The 20,230-nt window shown below is 44.6% G+C and overlaps 1 protein-coding gene and 1 non-coding gene across 2 annotated transcripts in view; one reads left to right on the forward strand and one right to left on the reverse strand.

Annotated features, from left to right (window-relative positions):
- pla2r1 (phospholipase A2 receptor 1) overlaps positions 1–20,230 on the forward strand; it is a 32,591-nt gene that overhangs the window by 383 nt on the left and 11,978 nt on the right. The window contains exons 2-20 of the mRNA XM_052063030.1: positions 1,041–1,421; positions 1,513–1,686; positions 2,605–2,769; positions 3,249–3,362; positions 4,771–4,920; positions 6,483–6,671; positions 6,740–6,903; positions 7,079–7,192; positions 10,112–10,224; positions 10,306–10,475; positions 10,908–11,116; positions 12,090–12,235; positions 12,554–12,594; positions 17,945–17,988; positions 18,311–18,446; positions 18,523–18,558; positions 18,922–19,082; positions 19,423–19,487; positions 20,083–20,186. Coding sequence (XP_051918990.1) covers positions 1,041–1,421; positions 1,513–1,686; positions 2,605–2,769; positions 3,249–3,362; positions 4,771–4,920; positions 6,483–6,671; positions 6,740–6,903; positions 7,079–7,192; positions 10,112–10,224; positions 10,306–10,475; positions 10,908–11,116; positions 12,090–12,235; positions 12,554–12,594; positions 17,945–17,988; positions 18,311–18,446; positions 18,523–18,558; positions 18,922–19,082; positions 19,423–19,487; positions 20,083–20,186 — 2,676 coding nt within the window. The remainder of the gene's footprint in view (positions 1–1,040; positions 1,422–1,512; positions 1,687–2,604; positions 2,770–3,248; positions 3,363–4,770; positions 4,921–6,482; positions 6,672–6,739; positions 6,904–7,078; positions 7,193–10,111; positions 10,225–10,305; positions 10,476–10,907; positions 11,117–12,089; positions 12,236–12,553; positions 12,595–17,944; positions 17,989–18,310; positions 18,447–18,522; positions 18,559–18,921; positions 19,083–19,422; positions 19,488–20,082; positions 20,187–20,230) is intronic.
- On the reverse strand, positions 19,760–19,832 carry trnaf-gaa (transfer RNA phenylalanine (anticodon GAA)). The gene has a single exon. It is a non-coding gene; the product is annotated as a tRNA-Phe (tRNA).

Raw genomic sequence — 20,230 nt, forward strand, 5'->3', positions numbered from 1 at the left:
ATATGACTATAGTCGAACGTGAGAAGTGATTGACATCTGATCTGAGGTGGCAAAGTACTCGCACGCTGTACTTGACTAGAATTACAGATACTTGCATAAGAATACTCTGGTAAAAGTCGAAGTAATGATTCAAATCGTTGAAGTAAAAGTACCCAAAGTACTGCAAGTTTATGTCATTAGTTCGAGAGATTATTTTTGTCACACAAGTTAATTTGAAAATAGTACTCATAGTATTTATTCATCGAATGTATATTACATTACAAGTGTTCACGTATATTTTCATTTATGTATTACATATTTTTTTACAGGTAGCAAATGTGCTCGCGCGTACTTTGCTTGAGTGAACGACTAAACGTACAAAAAAGACTGGTAAAAGTAGAACTGCTGTACTGATTTTACACGTTTACTTAAGTAAAAGTTAAAACATATTGCACTTTTACTGAGTTCACATAATGATATCTTAGTCACGTAAGTTATTTTTAAAGTTCTTTAATAAATCTGTTTACTTGTATTGATGTATAATGTATTATTATATAAATTATTAATTATTAAATTATTATATATTATTATATAAAAAATACCACAGCATTTACTCATTTATCAAAAGTAAAATTAGAAAATGCTTTATTTTAATTATTTCAAGATTAAGTGCTTGAGTTGAATAAGGTAAATTTATAATACTGGATTTTTGTATCATACATTTTTACTGTACACATTTTTGTAATTAGAGGTGGAAAAATAACTCCCGGCACTTAGAGGTTCAGCTACTTGTGTAAACAATACCCTGGTTAAAGTAGAAATATTGACTTTCACTTCAGTAAAAATGTGATGTGCTTTTCTTGAATTACTTCAGATAAATGTCTTCTTTTTTTCTTAAGATAAGATAAGATCCTTTATTTGTCCCACAATGGGGACATTTACATTCATCTTCTTCTTATTATTATACAATGAAAATGATAAAATACAGACTGAAATGTATTTTGGTACAAAAGTTAAATTTCTATACATGCAAAATAGTTGGTCAACCATTTTCTCTGTAGCAAAGGGCCTTTTCATCCTGGAGAGCAAGCTTCTTCAGCGCTGTGTGACAGTGGAACAATCCAACCTGGTGCTCCGGGACTGTAGTCGTCCCACCCGCCGCATGCTGTGGAAGTGGGTCTCCCACCATCGTCTCTTCAACGCTGGCACCAGTACGTGCCTGGGCCTCAACATGTCTGACCCCGCGCAGCCCCTCGGAACATTCCAGTGCGACATGGACCTTCCCGTACTGTGGTGGCGCTGCAGAGGAAATATGTTGTACGGGACATCCCGGTGGAAGGTGGCTGTTGCTGGGAATTTAGTAGTGGTTAAAAGAAATTCTTATTACGAGTGGAAAAGGTACAACACGCCAAGAGAGGGGCCCTGCTCGAATCCATATGAAGGTAAAACAAACAAAAAAAAATGTCCCAGTGAGCACAAATGTCACAAATGTGACTTTTGTCACTTGGTTTATTGCATACTGTGTCTTTGCAGATATCCACACTTTGTTGGGAAATGCACACGGCATGCCCTGTGCATTGCCCTTTAAATACAACAACAAATGGTACTCGGAGTGCACCACTGAGGGCCGTGAAGACCATCTACCGTGGTGCTCGACCACCACCAGATATGATGAGGCTGAAAAATGGGGGTTCTGTCCAGTGCATGGTAAATGCTTACACCTGCACGAGAAGCCGTTTGAACATTATTCTGTATTTTATCCTTGATATCCAGCTGAAGGTCCTTGTATGAAATTTCTCCTTCTTTTAGTACAACAATTTTGTTTTCACTAATAATATATTTTTGACAACTGCCTTCCAGTACACCATGATTTCTCTGCACACTAGTTGGACAATTTGTGCGTACTAGTTAAGTAGGACCATTATATCTTACCAGTGAGCCAAAATAGTGCATTAGTTGATATGTATGCAACTAGCATTGATACCAAAACACTACGGGACCTATTTTGGTAGACTGGCACCCATGTGCTCGGCGTAAAAATGGGCGTAACATCATTTTGTTGTCGAATCAAGTCAGGTTTTGTGTGTTTGTGTGTTTGGGACCGCTACTGCGCCTTAGTAGAGACCTGACACGGAGGCACTTTTGTAGTGTGTTAAGCGCAGAAACTATCGTGCATACATGTACCATTTAAAAATACTTCTCCTGATGCTCCAGATTCCCATTCTTTGCCAATGCCATTGGTGAATTGTACATGAAACAAATGCTAATAATAATAATAATGATAATAATGGTAAAAGACATATCGCAATAGCTCTGATCGCAAGCTGCAAGTGCAGACTGCTGACCGCTAACAACTTCTAGTGATGCAGATCATGCACCATCATAGATTCAAAGGTGACCTGCACCCTCGACATAGTGTATTTGTGTGTATTTGCTTTAGTAGTAATATGTAGTTGTCATACTGGTACATCAAAGTTGTATCACTAATACATGGACTTTGCGCTGGATATCAACGATTTTGAATAAATGCTCATACGGCTTTCCATAAACCCAAACAGTATTTTTAATATAAACTTTGGATAAGCGGTTTGAATAATGGCTTGATGGATGGACTTTGCATGCTAGACTACAGTTGTGAGCATTTCTGGGAGTCAAACCAGGAACTACGTGCATGCTACCAGTTCAACCTGTACACCATCCTCACCTGGAGTCAAGCGATGCTGACATGTCAGGCTCAGGGTGGAAACCTGCTCAGCATCACCAGTTTGGCAGAGCACAGGTACATCAGAGGTATGCAGCTGCTTAAAGATATTGACCGTAATCACCAAATATTATGCTGTTTTGCATGTTCCGTGGATGGGTCAGTCCAGAATTGAAAATGAACTATTTATATGATCGTCTTTTGTTATGTTTTCAAGAAATATAGGTAAGAAACCAAAATCTAATTTGATTAATAAGACATCATCTAATTTGAATAAACCACCTCAACGATCAATGGTACAGTTCCGATAAGGTATTCTATTTTTCATGTAATATATTTAGAATTTGGCGCAACCCTGTTCCAGATACCCAGGCACCTAAAAAACATTTTTATTTATTCCAAAATGATCACAGAATGATTTCCAATTCTGGAATGACCCAAATGCTCCTTCCATCTTTTCATTCATTTCTAATGCAATTGTTAATTACTCTGACTCTGCAACCTACATTTTAACATTCCAGTAGATGATTAGAAGGTCAAGATCTTACAATGTTTTTTCTTGTGTTAGATCGGCTGGATAGTGTTGGAGCAATGGTGTGGATTGGGCTGAACCACTTGAAGGATGGTTGGGGGTGGCAGTGGTCAGATGGCGCACCTCTCTCATTGGTTAATTTCACTACAGGTATGATAGATGTGTCTATATGAAATTGGGTAATGTCTGTTTTTATGGTGGGATTACATGTAATTGTCCAAATGCTGACGAGCAATACTGACAGTTTTCGCTTTTGTACTTGGTGCACATTTTCCCACCAGTACAACTTTTGTAACTTAAAACATTCCAAATACAGGGCATGTTCAGAACTATTTTATATACTTTCCTAAATGTGCACAATAAAAAAAATCCCAAGTGAAGATACATTTGACGTATTTAGTCCCTCTACATCCACATTTGGCGACACTTCCCGGCTTGACACTCGTCAGGATCTCATTTCAGGAAAACAATTACATTGTAAAAATGTATGAAATAGATTTTTTTTCATGCTGTATTTAATACATTATGTGCAATTACTTGTGGCCTAAAAATATTTTGTTTGTGATTTTCTAAAATTACTTCACCTTTGACCTTGAATGTGTATAAAACCTCACATATGGTGCACATCATGCACTGTACTGAGTTGGGTGGAAATGTAAAATGTGAGTCTAATAGTTGGAATGATTTGAATTGGAGGAAAAATGTAGAAGGCCGGGTAAATGCATACCAAGTAAAAGGTCTGCATTGATTTCTGAATGTTAGGGAGGAAACTCCGGAATAATTTCATTCATTCATCTTCCGTACCGCTTAATCCTCACTAGGGTCGCGGGGGGTGCTGGAGCCCATCCCAGCCGTCTCCGGGCAGTAGGCGGGGGACACCCTGAATCGGTTGCCAGCCAATCGCAGGGCACACATAGACGAACAACCATCCACGCTCACACTCACACCTAGGGACAATTTAGAGTGTTCAATCAGCCTGCCATGCATATTTTTGGAATGTGGGAGGAAACCGGAGCACCCGGAGAAAACCCACGCAGGCCCGGGGAGAACATGCAAACTCCACACAGGGAGGCCGGAGCTGGAATCGAACCCGGTACCTCTGCACTGTGAAGCCGACGTGCTAACCACTGGACTACCGGGCCGCCCCCGGAATAATTTGAAATTGGGAATTTGGGTAATGTGAAAAAATAATTACTGAGATGTCCTAAATGAGGTGAACAGTTTGAATTTGCAATGGTGTAAATTGGTTGAATAAGCTGTGAAATAAGGTAGTGTGAATCAATCATAGCTCCATTCATTTTAAGGGGGATTATTTTTAGGGAAATGTGAAATTGTTTGAAAGGACGATTGTTGGGAATGTGGAAAATAGTTGCCCAGATGTTCTGAATGAGGTGAATATGTTGAAGTTGGATCGGTTCAAATTGGGGTAGATATGCGGAATGAGTGGAGCAGCGGAATAATCGTAAGAAAAACAATTTTGGTGCAGAATAACATACGTGTAAATGCCTTTCAGCATTCCAACAAGAAAGTAGTGTCTCCTCTTTTGTATTTCCATCAGCGCTGCCATCCAGCCCTTTGGAGGACAACAGACAATGTGGAGTGTACAACTCTGGCCCTGACGGACTTTGGCAGAGTCTTTCCTGTGAGTCTGCTCTGCCTTACATCTGCAAGAAGACGCCTAATGACACGCATAGGGCTGAGCCTTTTGGTGAGAAACAAAAGCATCTGAATCATCTTGGTTGGCCAAGAATGTTAAAAAGGCAAAGGGGACTTGGTCTTCAGTAGATCACAGTCAAATGTGTAGAGCGTGAACAACAGGGGGCTCAGTACACATCCTTGAGAAGAACCGGTGATGAGTGTGGTGGTGGAGGAGAATGTTACATTATTACTGGCATACAAAGACATTGTGCTATCTTCTTTATTTTCTATTTCTATTTCTAACTTTTGGCCCGGCCCTCCACAATATTTTCCGCTTCTCATTTGGCCCCTCCGGGAAAATAATTGCCCACCCCTGGCTACACGATGAATGAAGAAGAGCCAAATGTCCAATATTATTGTTACTATTATTTTTTTACTGTGGTTGCTGCTCTGAAAAGCTCCTCTACACCTGGAGAGAGACCGTCTGTTTTATGGAGTCAGTGGCCACAAGATCAAAACAACAAGTCTGCAGTGAATTTTTGCTTGTTGGATTTTACTGCCCTTTCAGCTTGTTTGTGGCCATATTTGGCCAAATACAGACATTTGTAATGCCTGTATATACGGCAGTGTAATGCAAGTAAAGGAGGACAAGGCCAGAAATCACAATTTAAATTTGGTCCACTGGAGTGCAGTAATGGCTGTTTTATTAAACTAAGAATATGGCATGAAATTGCTCCCTTTTCCACCCCAGAAAATTGATAAATGACATTAAATGGTGAAATAATAATAATAATAATAATAAACAAACTACAAAATTTGAGTTTTTGAGTCTAGAATGAGCTGTATGATTCAGTACAGTAAATCACAAGGAACTGGTAAACAAAGCTTTCATGAGTGGCAAAAGGTACAATTTGTTAATAATTATTATATTTTAACAATAATATATTTCTATTATAATTATGAATAATATTATTAATATATTTTAAGAGCTGAAGTTAGGAGTTACACAATTAGACAAAAATCCACAGCCTTGGCAAATGGCACTACATTTGCGTTAAGATGGCGAAAATGAGGCGGCAAGTTGGTCGACTAGTTAGCACAGGGGTGCTCAAACTTTTTGGATCGAATATCTACTTTTCGGGTCAACTAACCTCCCGGGATCTACCTTTACCGGCGCGCGTGCACTTTATTATTGTTCAATTATTGTTCACTTGAACAATAATTGAACAAAATATTATAATTGACTTCACTGATTTCAAAACAAGTAATGCATTAACTTGTTGTGTATAAGTAATAATAATAATTAAGTCATAACAGCCCTTTAACGGCACGCGACTAAAATAAGTTTGACACCCCTGCTCTCAATCGTCCCTAGGTGTGAGCCCTGCGAGGCTGGCAACTAGTGGTTCTGGGTGTCCGCCACCTACTGCCCGAAGACAGCTGGGATAGGCTCCAGCACATGAGGATAGGCATATTAGAAAATGGATGGATGGATAGATAGCTAAAATGGTTTAAAAAGAAGGAGCGAGATGGACACAAATGGCCACCATAGTGCCCAAAAGTTTAAAAACATGTACACAATCCCTAATTGTTCACTTCTGATTCAGACTTTTTTTTTGTCCTCCTGTCCAGAGAACTGGCAGTATGTCCATACAGTGTGTGATGAAGGCTGGCTGCCTCATAACGGTTTCTGCTACCAGATCCTGGGCCATGCAGGAAGCTGGGAGGAGTCTTCTCAGGCATGCCTCTCTCGTAGTGCCAACCTCGTCAGCCTTCACTCTCTCTCTGAAGTGGAGATGGTGCACAGCCTCCTGGCGAACTGTAAGATATTTGACTTCAACCGCACTGCAGCTTCAGCAAATGGTGTGTCTAAATGCTATGTTGTGCAGATTCTGGCGAGGCTTCAGCAATGTGGATTGGTCTGCGGAAACAAGTTTCATCTGCTACTGTAGAGTGGTCTGATGGCTCACCTGTGACTCTCACAATGTGGCACCAGTATCACCCTCCTCACAACCTGACTGGTGCAACCCTCTGTGCCAAGGCAGACAGGAAGGTGGGCAGCGAGGCCAACCATTTCATCAGACTAGCATTCAAGAAGTGGAAATAATAATTCTGATGACTCATGACTCTACTGTTTGAATTTAGAAAATGAATATCAATGCTATCCAGCGGGAAGTATTTACATCTACATTTCATCTACATCGGTGACATTTACTTTGTTTTCACAGGAAGGTGCCTGGGTTTTGGTTTCATGTGACGAGCAACTTCCTGCTATGTGCAGAAAGGTGAAACATCAGACATCGGCTCATGAACTCGGAACTTGGGATGAAGGCTGCCCTGAGGTGAAACATGGAGATACATACACATCAATTAAAACGTGCACAGCATTTGTTTTTTCTGCATTATGTTGCATGCTGTAACTAAAGAATGCAATTCCTGTTGAAATTGTGTGTATATGCTAGACGTAAATGCTCAAGAGCTGAACTGAAATGCTGTACAATAGATGGATTTGTTGCAATGCAGAATGTAAACTGAAGGTAGGATGGTTTGAATCCATCACGAAATGTCAAAAGTGGTGCTGAATATGTATGATAGCTTTTAGTTGGGGAATTTCACTGTGCAAATTAAAAAAATTGGGGCATTAAATACCAGTAGGGGCATCAAACCATCAAACTATTCCAACTCTTCCATTCCATTCAACTCTGAACATGTTGAGGAGTTTGAAGTTGGAATGGTTTGAGTCAGTCAAATATGTCGAGTCAACTTTATTGTCAAATGTGTTCTATGTGCAACATACATCACAGATGAAATTTCTTTCCTCACAACCACAGTGCAAACACAGTTGTGAGAGAGGAGTCGCTGTGGATGCCCGCGCCGCCATCAACAGACCAGTTTACATAATTGACAAAATAATACAACACAACACAAAATAGCTCTTAAATTAGGGAATATTTTGGTGAAAATGTGGGAATTTTTACTCAGGAAAGTACAGAATTTGGGGAACTTTTACATTTTTTTATTGACTTTTTATTTTAGTGATCTTTTAAAGTTGGAATTGGTGGATAAATGTGGAAGGAGTTGAGTGACAAAAATCTGCAGAATACTAACAAATCAATAACCACAATTACATTTTGTAAAACACACACACACACACACACAAACACACACGTGAACACTGTCACGCTATACTGGAATGCTGTGGAAATGATTGAAATGTTAAAATATAGAACCTGAGACTTTGAATGTGTTGAATTGGTCAGAAAATGTGAAAAAAAAACACAACAAACACGCTGCTTGTGCTATCTCATGAAACTTATAGCTCCATTTTTGAGCAAGCTGCCAGTCAAAAGCACAGTGGAGCTGATTCACCAGAATTATGACGCCATTTCTGGCATTCATGTTGCCCCTTGACACTGTTGACATGAATGTCAGGCTGCTGAGTCATGAAACTGAAACACACGCACATCAGGATGGTGCACAATGTGGGTCGACCGATTGACGCAGTCACGGATAATTCCCTGACTGTTTTTTAAGGCTTCTGCTTTTCTCTGTGCTCCGACCAGTTGTGGGAAGTAACCACGTGATTGTTCAATTATCTGTTCTTTACTTGAGTATTAATTGTTTTGATGACTTCTTACTTTTAGTCCTGTTTTATTGTCGGCCCGTGAATTCGCCTCATGCACAGTCAAAATCAAACTAAAAGTTTACTTTCGCTTCTCTTGCAATTAAGCTACTTAGTCTACTTTCCCAACATTTATTAATAGTTACATTAATGCTAAAAGGTGAGCTAAATACCTATCGAATGCAAATGGTTTCATTATTTGCCCGTGTGCGATGTCACTTCAGTTTATGCTAACATGTTATTTAGTCAAGTTAATACTTATGATCAGGCTTATGTAAAGGTGTTTTTTTTTGTTAAATAGTTTAACTAGAAGATACAGTAGTTTCTGTAACATGGATTCAGCATTGTGTGCATGCAAGATGCACGTTGTTTCTGCTTTGTCTGTTTATTTTAATCACAGTAAACAAATCAAGCCAAACTATTAGTCTCCAGCAATCTCTTCCAGGTTATCAAAACAGGTATTGCATGTAATTTACATGAAAATTAGGTTTCAATTCAGAGTCTGTCCTTTGACTTTTACTTAACTAAAGAAATAGATTCAGTCTCTAGACTTTTACCTGAGTAATTTTTTTACACACGTATCTGTACTTCCACTTGAATACACTCGTAGAAGTACTCTTGCTCTTTCTGGTTATCGTCACCTTACGCAATTCAAAATTGCAACTTTTGTTTCTGTATAGTTTTCTGACTAATATGAATCATATCCGAGTGAAAAAAGAGAACTACCTGTATTTGTTTAGTTCAATGTCACCACTGAACTTCTTTTAAAACTAGAGGGAGACCTTCTGATTTCTAGGTCAAGAGAAGGTGTGGGTTAACATGGACGGCAATGAAAAGACAGGTGTTACGTTGGTGGCAAATTGATTGCAAAAGTTCAAACACCGCCCTCCATTAGCCGTTTGGTCGGTATTTGTGTGTCCCAATCATCCTCGGAGCTAAGTTGTCTGGGGCTTTATGCTCCTGGTGTTGTCACTCACAGTAAACAGGTTCAAAGTGAGGGACTAGAGTCCAGACATGTCCAGCTCTGGGCCTGCAGGGCCACTGTCCTGCCTGTTTTCCAGCTCTCCCGCCTGCAACACACCTTATTCAGATGATCAGCTCATCAGCCAGCTCTGAAGCAGCATTAGAACGATTCTGATGATTTGAATCAGGTGTGTTGCTCCTGGGAGAGCTGGAAAACAGGCAGGACAGGCGGTCCCTTGAGGACCGACTTTGGACAACCCTGGACTAGACAAAGCATGGCTCACAGAACCTTTATGTTGGTTTAAAGTTAGAATAGACAAATACAATGTTGTCAGGTTTTAAAGTTTCAGTTTGTTACATGCTTGATTGACCTTGAAATGCTTGTGTTCAGAAAATGTTGCACACAATGGAAGCACAGAGAATCAGGGGTCAATTTGAGGTCAAGGGACCCACGAGCACATGGTACCTGACCACATCTCAGAGAGAAAGATATATACTCTGCGGATCTCGTTTGCAGCAATCCTAATAATCAGACTTTGTTGAGTATGATGTATTTAATTTTGTCGTTTTATTGGATAATATAATAGTAGCAGTACTTAGAGGTGAATTAAGTCCCCAGGTACCACATTTAAATTTGAAATTAGAATAATTGATTGGACCTTTGTTACTGTTGCAGGGCTGGAAGCGTCACAGTCACTCCTGTTACACCATCACCAAGCAGGAGCAGACACATAAAGACGCACAGAGCGGCTATTTCTGCAATGCCCCTCTCCTTACTGTGGAAAACAGGTGCTGTATTCATATGTTATTTGACATTCATTTAAAAGATTGTTATCATTGTATCACAATGGTTTTTAATGTCTCTGAAAGGTTTGAGCAAGCATTTGTCAACAGTTTGCTGAGTGCTAATGGTGCCAATGGCAGCATGTCTTATTGGATTGGCCTCATGGACTCAGAGGAGAGGGGAGAATACAGATGGCTTCATAACAATGGTTCTACTCAGCCCCTCACCTTCACAAACTGGAACAAACACCAGCCAGGTATATAAAATGTAACTTTCTTTGTTCAAATGTTCAATCCCGGCTTCTTTTGACACTGTTTACAATCATGTCCTTAGATTTGTTTAGTTATTGTTGGCCTGTATAAATCAGACATTTCACTTTTACTGTGGTTTTCCTCAAGGGTCAAGCTTAGGGCCCATCCTTTTTCCTTTTGATTGCTCTCAGAGATGTCATCTGCAAATTTGAAGGCTTCTCATACCACTTGTGTATAGACTTGAAAATATATTTTCTTCTAATACTGAGAGTACAGATCAGATAAGTGTACTACATGATTGATTTATTTGATTGATTTATTGATTTATTTTCATTTGTTCTTGTATCAACTGTAAAATCCAACATTTCTGCAATTTATGTAATGTATGACAATTCAAAAACCAGGCAAAACACAATGAGTACTCTTTCCTATTTTAGTCAGTGCCTACGGCTGTGTTGCGATGTCAGGTGGGTCTGCTCTGGGCCAGTGGGAGGTGAAAGACTGCAATTCCCACAAGGCCTTGTCAGTGTGTAAGCAGAGCATCAGTAGTTACCAGGAGGTGGAATTGCTACCTGAAGCCCACGATGCCTTCAGTGCCTGCCCTCCAGGATGGGAATCACAGCCTGGTCTCCTCTACTGTTTTAAAGTATGAGCAATAACTTTCTTTTTCAAATTCATCACTCGTGAAGATATCATTCCTGTGAGCACTCGGCGCCAGTCTTGTGTGCTGTCTAACTTGCATCAGTGGACTTTTTTTTGGTATTTTCCAAAATTTTGCACAGGTAGAATTACGCCATTGCATTACGCACTGTTTTGGGATGGTAGCAGCCAACTTCTGGCCAATCGAAGTGGATTCCCTCATTCCCTTTAAAATCAGGGTGGTGGAAGCACATGTTGCGGAAGTAGGAATTGACTCACTAGGGACGCCCTGCACAGTGTCTTTACACCAGTAAACTGCAAGATCTCCCCTTGCGTATGATGTAGTCGGCCACGCCTATGACGTGTGCAATTAGAATGCATCTTGCACACACTACCACGTGTGGTGACAACTCCCATAGTTCAAGGGTGTGCTTTTAATATGTTTTAAGATGATAATGATTATAATTCATTCAATGAATTGAGTTCTACAATGATTAAGAGGGATTGTCCCTTGCCAATGCTGTTGTTGTATTTATGAATTAAATATGATGACTTCAAGAGAGAGGCCATCCGTTGGTTGACTGGTTAGTGCGTCGGCCTCACAGTGCAGAGGTGCAGGGTTTGATTCTGGCTCCGGTTTCCTCTCGCATTCCAAAAACCCGCATGGCAGGTTAATCTAACGCTCCAAGTTGTCCCTAATTGTGAGTGTGAGCGCGAATGGTTGTTTGTCCATGTGTGCCCTGTGATTGGCTGCCAATAATTCAGGGTGTAACCTGCCTACTGCCCGGAGTTACCTAGGATAGGCTCGAGCAAGCCCCCCACGCAGGTACAGATAGAACATGCAAACTCCACACAAGAAGGCCAGAGCCAGAGTCGAACCTCATGCACCTCTGCTAGAGTATCACAATGTCATCATTTTCTGAAAGAATTTTATTCTTCTATTTTGCTTTCACTGAAACTAACAATCGTTGTTCTTTTAGGTGTTCCATGACGAAAAGGTGCTCCTGAAACGTTCCTGGGTGGAAGCAGATTACTTTTGCCAGGCTCTCGGGGCCCAGCTGGCCAGTTTCCGCCACTATGAGGAGCAGGTGTTTGTTAAGCAACTCCTCAGTAGCATGTTTGAAGGGTTGGTACAGGTTCATAATTACAGAATGTATAATTGTAAGATTATCACAGTAAATACAAGTGAACTTGGCTCATGCCACACACACGCACGCACGTACACACACACACACACACACACAGACACACACGCACACACACACACACACACACACACACACACACACACACACACACACACACACACACACACACACACACACATATTTTATGTACAAGCTATGTGTTGCTATGAAATAACATTTTAGTTTGGGTCCAGTATGAGAAGAATCTGGCATGCTGGACACATAACCAGACTTAGTGTTGTGCTCCTTCTTTTCAGAACAGAGGGTCGTTGGCTGTGGGTTGGCTTCAATAAAAGAAATCCTGTGTCACGTCGCGTGTCCGCCAGCAGGTGGCGGGTTTTCTCCTCCACCATCGACACACCTGCCCGTAATTTCGGGCTGATTACCCCCCTTTATTTAGAGAGTCCGGCAGTCATCTCACTGCCGGAGAATTCCTCGCCGAGCCATTATTCGCTCTCGCTCTCTATTTGCGCTATTGCTATTTGCCTCGTTGCATACTTGCCTTACGACCTATACTTGTTGCCCATTTATTTCGACTTTCGATATTTCGTATTTTTATACTATTACCACCAGCGCGATTATCTCCTCGCGTTTGCTCTAGCCGCGAGCGTTTTCTGTTTGTTTCCTGATCCTTATTTGATCAGCGTTTTCTGTTAATTTCCTGATCCTTATTTGATCAGCGTTTTCTGTTACCGTTTTTCCCTGTCGGGCTCTTTCTGTTGTTTTTTTCGTTTTGTCATTAAAGACACCTTATTTTGTGACATTACTCTCTCTTGTCTGCTTTACCTGGGATCCAACTTATTTAATTCATTTGTTCTGCTCGGAGCGATTTTTTCCCCTCGAGCAGAACGTGACAGAATTCTCCGGCCACCATGGATCCCGCGGATGTAGAGAGAATATTGTCCGCTCTTACCCGAAAAGAGCAGCAAATGAGTCAGCAGGGCCAAGCCATTTCGGAACTCCGAAGCACGGTCTCCATGCTGGCTCATCGGTTCGATGAACTCGAACCTCGTTTGGTGCGGGTGGAGGAACGGAGACTCCCCCCTCAGGGAGCTATCCAACCACTCCGGAGGCACCCCTCTCTCAGACCACTATGTCGAGGGAACCCTCGCTCCCACACCCACCTCGTTACGGGGGTGAGCATGGGCAGTGTGGTCACTTCCTCCACCAATGCTCGCTCATTTTTTGCCAGCAGCCGTCTGCCTACGCTAATGATGCCGCCAAGGTGGCCTACGTTATGAGTTTGTTGACAGGTCCGGCGGCGTCATGGGCGATTGCGACCAGCGAGGCCAAGCCAAATCTCCGATCATCGTACCCGGAGTTTGTGACAGCATTCCGCCGGGTGTTTCACCATCCCGTGCGGGGTCGAGAGGCAGAGGGTCGGCTACTCGCCCTCCACCAGGGGAGACGATCGGTCGCCGATTACTCCATCGAGTTCCGGATCCTGGCGGCGCAAAGCGGCTACGAGGATCGAGCGTTGTGTGGGCTGTTTCGCCGAGGATTAAACTCCCAACTCAAGGACGAGCTGGCGACCCGTGATCACAGCACCGACCTGGAAGAACTGATCGATCTCGCCCTACTCATGGACAATCGCCTGAGGGAGCGAAGCCGGGAACGTGGGGGAGTATTCCGGGAGACAGCACCAGCAGAGGAGCCTATGCAGCTGGGAAGCGAGAACATTGGTGGCGAGGAGAGAGATTCCTTTTCAACCATCACCAATCACCCGGGATCATCTGTTTCCTTCGAACATGAGTACTGTGAGTCACCGTCACGCGCGTTAAACCCCAAGTCTGATCGAGTCGACACGCGACCGAACAGACTAGTACTTGAGGGAACGATATCTGGGGAATCCCGGTCTAAGCGGGTTCGGGCCCTGGTGGACTCAGGAGCGGACGTATGCCTGATTGACACCGAGCTCGCTTCCGAGCTAGGTTGTGCGTTAGAGAGACTGATCGATAGGAAGCGGATTCGTGATCTCGATGGGCGTCTCCTGGCGGTCGTAACCCACAGAACGGAGCCACTGAAGCTCCAACTCTCGGGTAATCACATCGAGCTGCGGCGCTTTTTGGTCATGCGGTCTCGCAACGCTCCCCTCGTCCTCGGGTTACCATGGTTACGAGTACACAACCCCGTAATCTCCTGGGCGCGCCCAGCAATCAACAGCTGGAGCCCTTACTGCTATAGACACTGTCTACAGTCGGCCGTCGGGGGGTACGAACATGTCACCCCCTCCGTGGAAGTCTGCCTTGACGGAGTGCCGGATTGCTATCGGGACCTCGGGGAGGTATTTAGTGAGGATCGAGCGCGTTCTTTACCTCCACACCGCCCCTACGATTGCGCTATTGACCTGCAGGCGGGCGCTCCGTTACCGTCCTCGCGGCTGTACCAGGTGTCTCAACCTGAGCGCGAGGCGTTGACGGAATACATAAACAGCTCGCTCGCCGCAGGTCTCATCAGACCGTCGCGTTCACCGTTGGGGGCGGGTTTTTTCTTTGTGAGCAAAAAAGATAAGACTCTGCGCCCCTGCGTCGACTACCGTGGATTAAACGACATCACCATAAAGAATCGCTACCCACTACCATTGCTAGACTCCGCCTTTGCCCCATTGCAATCCGCCACTATATTCTCTAAATTGGATTTACGCAGCGCTTACCACCTGGTCCGTATCAGAGAAGGAGATGAGTGGAAGACCGCTTTTAAGACCCCTCTGGGCCATTTTGAGTATCTGGTCATGCCCTTCGGACTCACTAACCCCCCCGCTGTCTTTCAAAACCTCATTAATGACGTTTTAAGGGATATGATCAACATTTTTTGTTTCGTTTACTTGGATGATATTTTGATTTTCTCCCGGTCAGAAGAGGAACACCAGCAACATGTCAGGCGGGTGTTGCAGCGCTTATTAGAAAACCGGCTCTTCGTCAAGGCGGAGAAGTGTGAGTTTCATGTTCCCGTCATTTCCTTTCTGGGGTTTATAATCGAGCGGGGTAGAATACGAGCGGACCCCATCAAGACGCTGGCAGTCAGGGATTGGCCAGTCCCGTCTAACCGCAAGGAACTGCAGCGCTTTTTGGGGTTCGCAAACTTCTATAGACGATTCATCCGCGGCTATAGTCAGAAGGCGCTCCCCCTGACCCGCCTTACGTCAACTAAGACTCCCTTTAAGTGGGACTCTACCGCGGAGGCCGCATTCGTTAGCCTAAAGGCGGCGTTTACCAGTCCCCCCGTCCTTCAACATCCTGACCCTGATCTTCCCTTCGTTGTAGAAGTGGACGCCTCGGATTCAGGGGTGGGGGCGGTATTGTCCCAACGCTCTCCAGTCGACCAGAAGCTGCACCCCTGTGCCTTCTTCTCCCGTCGACTCTCTGCTGCCGAAGCCAATTATGACGTTGGCAACCGTGAACTGTTGGCGGTTGTCTCGGCTCTGCAGGAATGGAGACACTGGCTCGAAGGGGCAAAAGAACAATTCACGGTTTACACGGACCACAAGAACCTCGCTTACCTCCGTACCGCCAAGAGGCTCAACTCCCGTCAAGCCCGGTGGGCCTTGTTCCTGACCCGATTCAACTTCTTACTCACATACTCCCCAGCCTCCAAGAACACCAAGCCCGACGCCCTTTCCCGTCTCCACGACCCCCCGGAAGTGGACCTATCCCCAGAGACCATCCTCCCGGCTCAGTGCATCGTGGGGGCCGTTCAATGGGAGGTGGAGCAGCGGATCCAGGCCGCCCTGGAGGGGGTGCAGGTACCGGCGGGGTGTCCGGCGGGGAAACTGTTCGTGCCTCCGTCCCTGCGGTCGGAGGTTCTTCAGTGGGGACACGGGTCCAAGGTGGCATGCCATCCAGGGGTGAACCGGACGGTACAACTTGTCGGCCAGCGATTCTGGTGGCCGGAACTCCGGAACGACGTGACGGAGTTCGTCAGGGCCTGCACCTCCTGCGCCTGCGGCAAGTCCTCCCATCGACCCCCGGCCGGATTGCTCCAGCCGTTGCCCATTCCACCTCGCCCCTGGTCACACATCGCGCTGGACTTCGTGACGGGTCTGCCCTCCTCCCGAGGTCACACAGTCGTGCTCACTATCGTGGACCGCTTCTCCAAAGCGGCCCACTTCGTGCCATTGTCCGGGTTGCCGTCGGCATTGGAGACCGCCGACCTCCTGGTTAAACACGTTTTTCGTCTCCACGGCCTCCCTACAGATATTGTGTCGGACCGGGGCCCCCAGTTTGTGTCACGCGTCTGGAAGCGGTTCTGCCGGTCCCTCGGAGCCACGGCCAGCCTGACGTCCGGCTACCACCCCCAGTCCAACGGACAGGCCGAGCGCGCCAACCAAGATCTGGGGTCGGCCCTCCGCTGTGTGTGCCTCCACCAACCCGCGACATGGGTCGACCACTTGCCTTGGGTGGAGTACGCACACAACACCCTCGTCTCCTCCGCAACCGGCCGATCCCCGTTCATGACGGCGTACGGTTACCAGCCGCCGCTGTTCCCGTCGCAGGAGGGGCAGGTGGAGGTCCCTTCCGTTCAACACCACCTCAAGCGGGCCCATCGCGTGTGGAGGGAGGCCCGGGCGGCATTGTCCCGCACGGCGTCCCGAAATCGTCAAATCGCGGATCGTCGTCGGCGCCCGGCCCCCCCCTATGTGGTGGGGCAGAAGGTGTGGCTGGCTACTCGAGACCTTCGCCTGGCCGGCTCCTCGGCGAAACTGGGTCCTCGATTCACTGGTCCCTTCGAGGTCGAGGCCGTCATCAACCCGGCTGCTGTCAGGCTCCGTCTACCTCCTACCATGAAGGTGCACCCCGTCTTCCACGTCTCCCTTCTCAAACCCGTTTCTTCCAGTGACTTGGCTCCTCCTCCCACGCCGCCGCCTCCTCCGCGGGTCGTCGACGGTGACCCGGTGTACACGGTTCGTGCCATCCTGGACTCTCGGCGCAGGGGAAAGGGGTTCCAGTATCTGGTCGACTGGGAGGGCTACGGGCCTGAGGAGCGGCAGTGGGTGCCTCGCTCCTGGATCCTTGATCCGTCCCTTTTGCGCGACTTCCACGCTGCACACCCTTCCAAACCGGGTAGTCCGCCGGGAGGCGTCCGTTGAGGGGGGGGTACTGTCACGTCGCGTGTCCGCCAGCAGGTGGCGGGTTTTCTCCTCCACCATCGACACACCTGCCCGTAATTTCGGGCTGATTACCCCCCTTTATTTAGAGAGTCCGGCAGTCATCTCACTGCCGGAGAATTCCTCGCCGAGCCATTATTCGCTCTCGCTCTCTATTTGCGCTATTGCTATTTGCCTCGTTGCATACTTGCCTTACGACCTATACTTGTTGCCCATTTATTTCGACTTTCGATATTTCGTATTTTTATACTATTACCACCAGCGCGATTATCTCCTCGCGTTTGCTCTAGCCGCGAGCGTTTTCTGTTTGTTTCCTGATCCTTATTTGATCAGCGTTTTCTGTTAATTTCCTGATCCTTATTTGATCAGCGTTTTCTGTTACCGTTTTTCCCTGTCGGGCTCTTTCTGTTGTTTTTTTCGTTTTGTCATTAAAGACACCTTATTTTGTGACATTACTCTCTCTTGTCTGCTTTACCTGGGATCCAACTTATTTAATTCATTTGTTCTGCTCGGAGCGATTTTTTCCCCTCGAGCAGAACGTGACATCCTGAACACCCAGGAGTTTGGGAATGGTCTGATGGTTCTCCTGTAAGTGTCCTTTGAATATCCTTACAAATTCATATGTACAGTATTCATAGGGTACTTCACACAACCTGTCCAAATTCCGATGCAAAATATAATGGTTTGAAAAATGTTTTATCTTGACAAGTACTCTTGAGTAGTAACTAGTGTACCTAACATTTAGCTTTTATCATGCAATAGTGGATTTTTAATTTGATTTTTTTTACGAGTAACACACTGTCATTCTACTTCTGGAATAATCTTTTTACAGGTGCGCACAAAAACGTGCTAGTCCATGAAACGGCTTGCCATCTCTGCTAATGAACATATTTCGACTTTTTTTATTCAGGTGATGACCGCCTTTGTCGAGGATAAAAATGATGAGGATGACAGAAGGGACTGCGCAGTGTACAGTGACCTGCCAAACAGCCTGATGCCGCGGCCGTGTGAAAGTAAACACGAATGGATCTGTAAAGTGGCCAGAGGTAAAAGTCACTAATCGAAACGCAGTCACATAGAAGGTGGAATCAAATGATTTACCAAAATGTATTCATGTTGCAGGAGATCAACTGATAAAACCCTACTGGTACACTGAGCGTAAGTGCATTGTTTTTATTTAATGCACATTTTTAAAAACAGTTTTACGCTAAATCTCCACAATTACCATGGAGTCTTTGCAACTGTTTCCAGCGACTGCCTTCAAATATGTCTAATGTATTTCAAAACAAATATCTTTGATTGTGATTTACCTTTTCGGCACAGTTATCCACTCTAATTAACATGGGTAGGGCTTTCCACAGTACTGAAGTCTGAATACAAAATACTCTAAAACGTGTTCAAACTTGCCTTCATGGATCATAGGACATTTCCGGTGCATTTTTAACCCTTCAATTTCAACCCAAAGCCAAATATCCCTAAACATTTAAGAGTATTGTATATTGACCCATGGCTCTCCTACAGGGAGTGAGCCATGGGTATTTTATCGTGGAGCTGAGTACCTGGTGGCCAAGCATCCCTTCAACTGGGATGTCGTCTCTCTTGCCTGTAAGATGATGGGAGCTTACCTGCTGTCCATTCACTCCAGGGAGGAGCTGAATTTTGTTAAGGAGCGCTTGCGGCGGGTTCGTTTGTTCACATTTTTGGTTTTGAAATCACACAGAGTTGATTTATTGATCAGCAGATTTCCATTTGCGCTAATGTGATGAAAAAGGCAAAACTGTCCAGTAGTTGACATCTGCGCTTCAAAAAAACTACCGGTAATCATAATTTTTACTTTTGCTCATTTTAGTTTGTATTTTTAATTAGTATGTAAAGGTTAAATCACAATTTCTGCTTGGATTACTTTTCACAACCTCGAATAGGCACAAAACCAGACAATAGAAGAAAGTGATATAAAGGCTACAAAGAAGGATTAAGCGCTGTTCATTCGTTGATACTTTTTTTCTTTGTGTCTCTCCTCAGCTGTCCCTCGGCCCCACTGATTGGTGGATTGGTCTTTCCATTGACCAGCATGGAGAGGAGGTCAGGTGTGTGTGTGTGTGCGTGCGTGCGTGTGTGTGGGTGTTGCGTCCGTGTGTGTCTTATATTGCATTGGTTGCAGTTCTCTGATTTGCTTCCAATTGATTATATTTTGTATTCCAATTATATTGGAGGGACACAGTGAAAACGAAAAGCGCAATGTAAGTTTGGATACAATGTGGAATCATTCAACTTGGCTTGTTATCTAACTTCAATAACTGAAATGTTTCATTGAAAACCATACGAGCAGCTTCCTGCATCAATAAATGAACCCTTCTAATGCCGAAACCCGGGATCGAACCAGGGACCTTTAGATCTTCAGTCTAACGCTCTCCCAACTGAGCTATTTCGGCTCTGTAGTGTTATGCTCTCCCCTAGACTACCGCACTAAAAATAGAATGACCTGGGCACTAGGGGGTCGGTAAAACATTACTAAGACACAGTCTACTCGAACAATGAATTACTTACATCCCTACTGTAGCGTACTAGTATATGGACGTTGAGCTGGAATTTAAGGACATTGAACAAATGCCTAATGCAGTTAAATTAAGCACCTGATATGGGTGTCAAATATTGAATTAAGGCTTTTGTTGTTGTTGGCAGGTGGAGTGACAAGACAGAAGTCAATTTTCACAACTGGGCACAAGACAGTGATGGCCACCACGATAAAAAGTCTGGGTGGTGTGTCACAATGTCTTCATCAACAGGTAAGCACACAGCTAGCGGTGATTCATGCGCACCAGTGTAACAT

The sequence above is a fragment of the Hippocampus zosterae genome, chromosome 4, assembly GCF_025434085.1.
Source record: "Hippocampus zosterae strain Florida chromosome 4, ASM2543408v3, whole genome shotgun sequence".
NCBI lineage: Eukaryota > Metazoa > Chordata > Actinopteri > Syngnathiformes > Syngnathidae > Hippocampus > Hippocampus zosterae.